The sequence below is a fragment of the Kryptolebias marmoratus genome, linkage group LG16 (assembly GCF_001649575.2).
Source record: "Kryptolebias marmoratus isolate JLee-2015 linkage group LG16, ASM164957v2, whole genome shotgun sequence".
NCBI lineage: Eukaryota > Metazoa > Chordata > Actinopteri > Cyprinodontiformes > Rivulidae > Kryptolebias > Kryptolebias marmoratus.
Genome location: NC_051445.1, coordinates 1219132 through 1220830, shown reverse-complemented (window position 1 = coordinate 1220830; position 1699 = coordinate 1219132). Strand labels below are relative to the sequence as shown.

General features: G+C 53.4%; 1 protein-coding gene across 1 annotated transcript in view; it reads right to left on the bottom strand.

The window, feature by feature from the left end:
• mex3a (mex-3 RNA binding family member A) overlaps positions 1-1280 on the bottom strand; it is a 7036-nt gene extending 5756 nt beyond the window's left edge. The window contains exon 1 of the mRNA XM_017437937.3: positions 744-1280. Coding sequence (XP_017293426.1) covers positions 744-1194 — 451 coding nt within the window. The 5' untranslated portion in view covers positions 1195-1280. The remainder of the gene's footprint in view (positions 1-743) is intronic.
• Between the last annotated feature and the right edge of the window lie 419 nt (positions 1281-1699).

The window sequence follows — 1699 nt, the reverse complement described above, 5'->3', positions numbered from 1 at the left end:
CCCCCCCCACCACCACCACCACCACCTCACACCTTTGTTTGACAGCTGCTGTCACTCAAACTTCAGCTCTTTGTTCAGAAAAACTGCAAGAATCGAACAGGAACAGAAACGGACAGAATCTGTTCTGTGTCTGAACTTAGTTGGTCCCAGCTCTGAGGGACAGGAGTCCAACAAGGTGACCATCCGTCCCTCTTTGTGTCGGGCTGGGGGGTGGAGGAGGGGGGGCAACGTAAACAACAAAAACCTGCAAACATCTGGCAGCTCATTGGGCTTATCTTATTCAGCTCAAAGTGGAAGACATTCCTCTCCTCAGCAGCTGCCCTTTTTTTTTTTGAACAGTCTGGCGCGTCTCAGACGACAAAGGAAGCGAGCGCTCCCTGCTCCAGCGCGTGTCTGCGCCGCGCGCTGACATTGATCATGGCGTGGATGGAGAAGAATCCAGCCATGAACTGAATCTTTCCCTCCCCCGTCCCTGTGTGGAAAAATTCACCCCTAAAAAAAAAAAAAAGAAAAGAAAAAGAAAGGAGCTCAAATTGTTTCTGATGAGAACTTGTAGCGGAAAAAAGTGGGAGGATGGAGTCTCTGAGGAGTAAAAAAAAAAAAAAAAAAAAAAAAAAGGCACACACCACTCCCTTTTCTTTGTCAAATAACATCATGTAACAGTTGGAGGAGCGGAGGCAGCATGCAGCTGTTTCACTGTTTCACGCACAAGCAGGAAGTTAGAAACGTGCAGCGGGTTTTACCTTGTCTCCCCACTATCTCGGCCACATGTTCGGAGCTCGGCACCGGGACGCATTCCGTGATGTTGCAGCCTCGTCCTTTCGTCTCACTTGAGGAGCTCTCGTACAGGGCGCACAACTTGCTCTTCCCCTGCAGGATGGCCGCGTCCCCGCCGCCCCCCACGCTCCCCACGCTGTTGGCGTGGTTGTGGAGGTGGTTGTTGTTGTTGTTGTTGCTCCGGTCCTGCACTCCTCCTCCTCCTCCTGGTGTCGGGGCTCCGCCGCCGCCGTCCTCGCCTTCCCCGAGCCCCAGGAGAGACAGCTGGCCCAGCGCGACCCTGAGGGCACGGGAGTCGTCCTCCTCCTCGTCGGGCGGCACCAGGAGCCCCTCGCCGCCGAAGCCGGAGCCGGCCAGATCCCCGGCGTAGCCCCCGTTTTTCTCCATGATCCCTGCTAGAACCAGCAGGCTAGGCATGGCTAACAAAAGAGTGTGTGAGACAAAGACAGGGGGAAAGAGACTGGAGAAACAGCACCCGAGCCGCCTCCTCCTCCTCCTCCTCCTCACCCCCTCCTCCCTCTCTGCGCTAGATCCTCCCATAGCCCGCCCCCATCTCCCTCCACCCGCCACACTGGGAGAGCTCTGCGATACCGCAAAACCTGCTCTCGATCCGATACCAAGTAAACACGGGGCCAGGATCGATCTCAGGCCTCCCACTCAGGTAAGGATCCCCAAATGGCGGAGCCCGGTCTGAATCCCATAATAATAAGGAGGGTCATGTGGACCCAGACAGGGGAAATTATTTTAAATTCTACTCAGAGCAGCTTTTCTACAATTTACAGTAAATCATTTTATGATGCTGTTAATCATTAATTATAATACTTTAATCCCAGACTAAACACCTTCCTTCTCCTATTGTTGGGACCTGCAGGATCGGCCATGTTGTGTTTTTGGGACCTACAGATGTTACATGAGCTTTAAA